The sequence below is a fragment of the Acomys russatus genome, chromosome 5 (genome assembly GCF_903995435.1).
Source record: "Acomys russatus chromosome 5, mAcoRus1.1, whole genome shotgun sequence".
Lineage (NCBI taxonomy): Eukaryota > Metazoa > Chordata > Mammalia > Rodentia > Muridae > Acomys > Acomys russatus.
Genome location: NC_067141.1, coordinates 20,923,649 through 20,925,350, shown reverse-complemented (window position 1 = coordinate 20,925,350; position 1,702 = coordinate 20,923,649). Strand labels below are relative to the sequence as shown.

Sequence of the window (1,702 nt, the reverse complement as noted above, 5' to 3'; positions counted from 1 at the left end):
CTCCCACCCTGAATCTAGACTGTGCTTCCCATGGCTCCTGGGAACCAGTCAGTGGTGACCATGTTCATCCTGCAGAGCTTTATGGATGACCCCTGGATCCAGGATGTCCTCTTCTGCCTCTTCTTTGCCTTGTTCATGGCGGCCATAGCTGGCAACGGACTGATTATCACAACCATCCACAGCAGTTCCAACCTCCACACTCCCATGTATTTCTTCCTAGTCAACCTTGCCCTGATGGATGTGATCTGCACTGTGACTGTCCTGCCCAAAGTCCTGCAGAGCCTGGTGGCAGAGAACACCATATCTTATGGGGGATGCCTCACACAGATGTTCATCTTCTCTTGGGTCCTGGGCTCTGAGCTTCTGCTTTTCTCTGCCATGGCCTATGACCGCTACCTTGCAATCTGCAGGCCGTTACACTATAGTACCCTCATGAGTGGCAAGGTCTGTGTGGCCCTTGCAACCTTTGTGTGGTTTACAGGTGCTCTGAATTCCTTGGTGCTCACTTGTCTTGTGCTGCCACTGTCCTTCTGTGGCCCCAATCTCATCACACACTTCTTCTGTGAGATCCCCTCTGTGTTAATGCTGTCCTGCAGCCCCACCTTCATCAACGACATCATGACTGTTATTACAGACATGTTCCTGACTGGCTTGAACTTTCTATTGACCATGACATCCTATGGCTTCATCATCGCCAGCATCCTGCGCATCAGATCAGCTGAGGGGAAGAAGCGTGCCTTCTCCACCTGCTCTGCACACCTGGTTGTGGTCATCCTTTATTATTCCACGGTTCTATATACTTATATCCGTCCAGCTCTAGGAACTGCTGGGCTCCTGGACAAGGCCATTGCTGTTCTGTACACCACTGTAACCCCTTCTATGAACCCTCTCATTTATACCCTGAGAAACAAGGAATTCAAAACATCTTTTAAGAAACTTTTATTTCCTCATTGATAACTTTGAGCTTGGAGAAGAATTTGAAGCAGTGGGTGAGGAGGTAAAATGGTCGCTCAAGCCCTTTATTTATTTATTTTTAACTTCTGACTCTGAAAGACACAGGCTAAGTTATAGGCTCAGGTAGCTGTCCAAGGTGTATGATGAAAATCAGACTGTCTACCTTACACTACTAGTCTTCTGCTTTTTTGTATGTTTTAGATAGCTTTAACCATTTCTACTACGTAGGTGGAAATGTACACTTGTTAGTTCAATGCTGTTAAATGTTAAGATATTTCTATGATTCCTGGAATCAAATCCAGTTAAGTCTTCAGTGCCATCCTTTCAGTGAACCCTGTTTAAAATTTCTTGATCCTCTTCAGCAAAGGCCAACAGTGAGTGATTACAGATATGGAGAATAATGAACCACACTTGTTCTAGACATTCCCTGGCCTGGTTTGACTGTTTTCACCTTTCTTATTCTTTTTTTTTTTTTCTGTCCAAGATTTTGGTTTAATGGGTAGATTATTCTGCCATTCCCATAAGTATGTAAGGTAATTTGAATATATTAATACATATGTGACATGACACTCTGTGTGCATTAACATTTATTTTGGAAGCATTTGGTGTCTACTCATGTCCCAGTATGTGCACACATGTGTGCATATGTAATTACACTTGCATGTGAAAGCCAGAGGTAGATGTATAGTGTCTCCTTCAATCTCCACCTTATTTTTTGAGACAGGTTGCTCACTCAACCTGAAACCCA

The 1,702-nt window shown here is 44.0% G+C and overlaps 1 protein-coding gene across 1 annotated transcript; it reads left to right on the top strand.

The window, feature by feature from the left end:
- On the top strand, positions 1 to 997 carry LOC127189056 (olfactory receptor 13A1-like). Its single transcript, XM_051145569.1, has one exon. It carries the CDS (start codon positions 31 to 33, stop codon positions 952 to 954), a length of 924 nt encoding a protein of 307 aa, XP_051001526.1. The 5' UTR covers positions 1 to 30; the 3' UTR covers positions 955 to 997.
- Positions 998 to 1,702: the final 705 nt, after the last annotated feature.

Bases quoted from the DNA above. Each gene is read 5' to 3' on its own strand.
- LOC127189056 (XM_051145569.1), top strand. From the start codon at position 31: ATGGCTCCTGGGAACCAGTCAGTGGTGACCATGTTCATCCTGCAGAGC.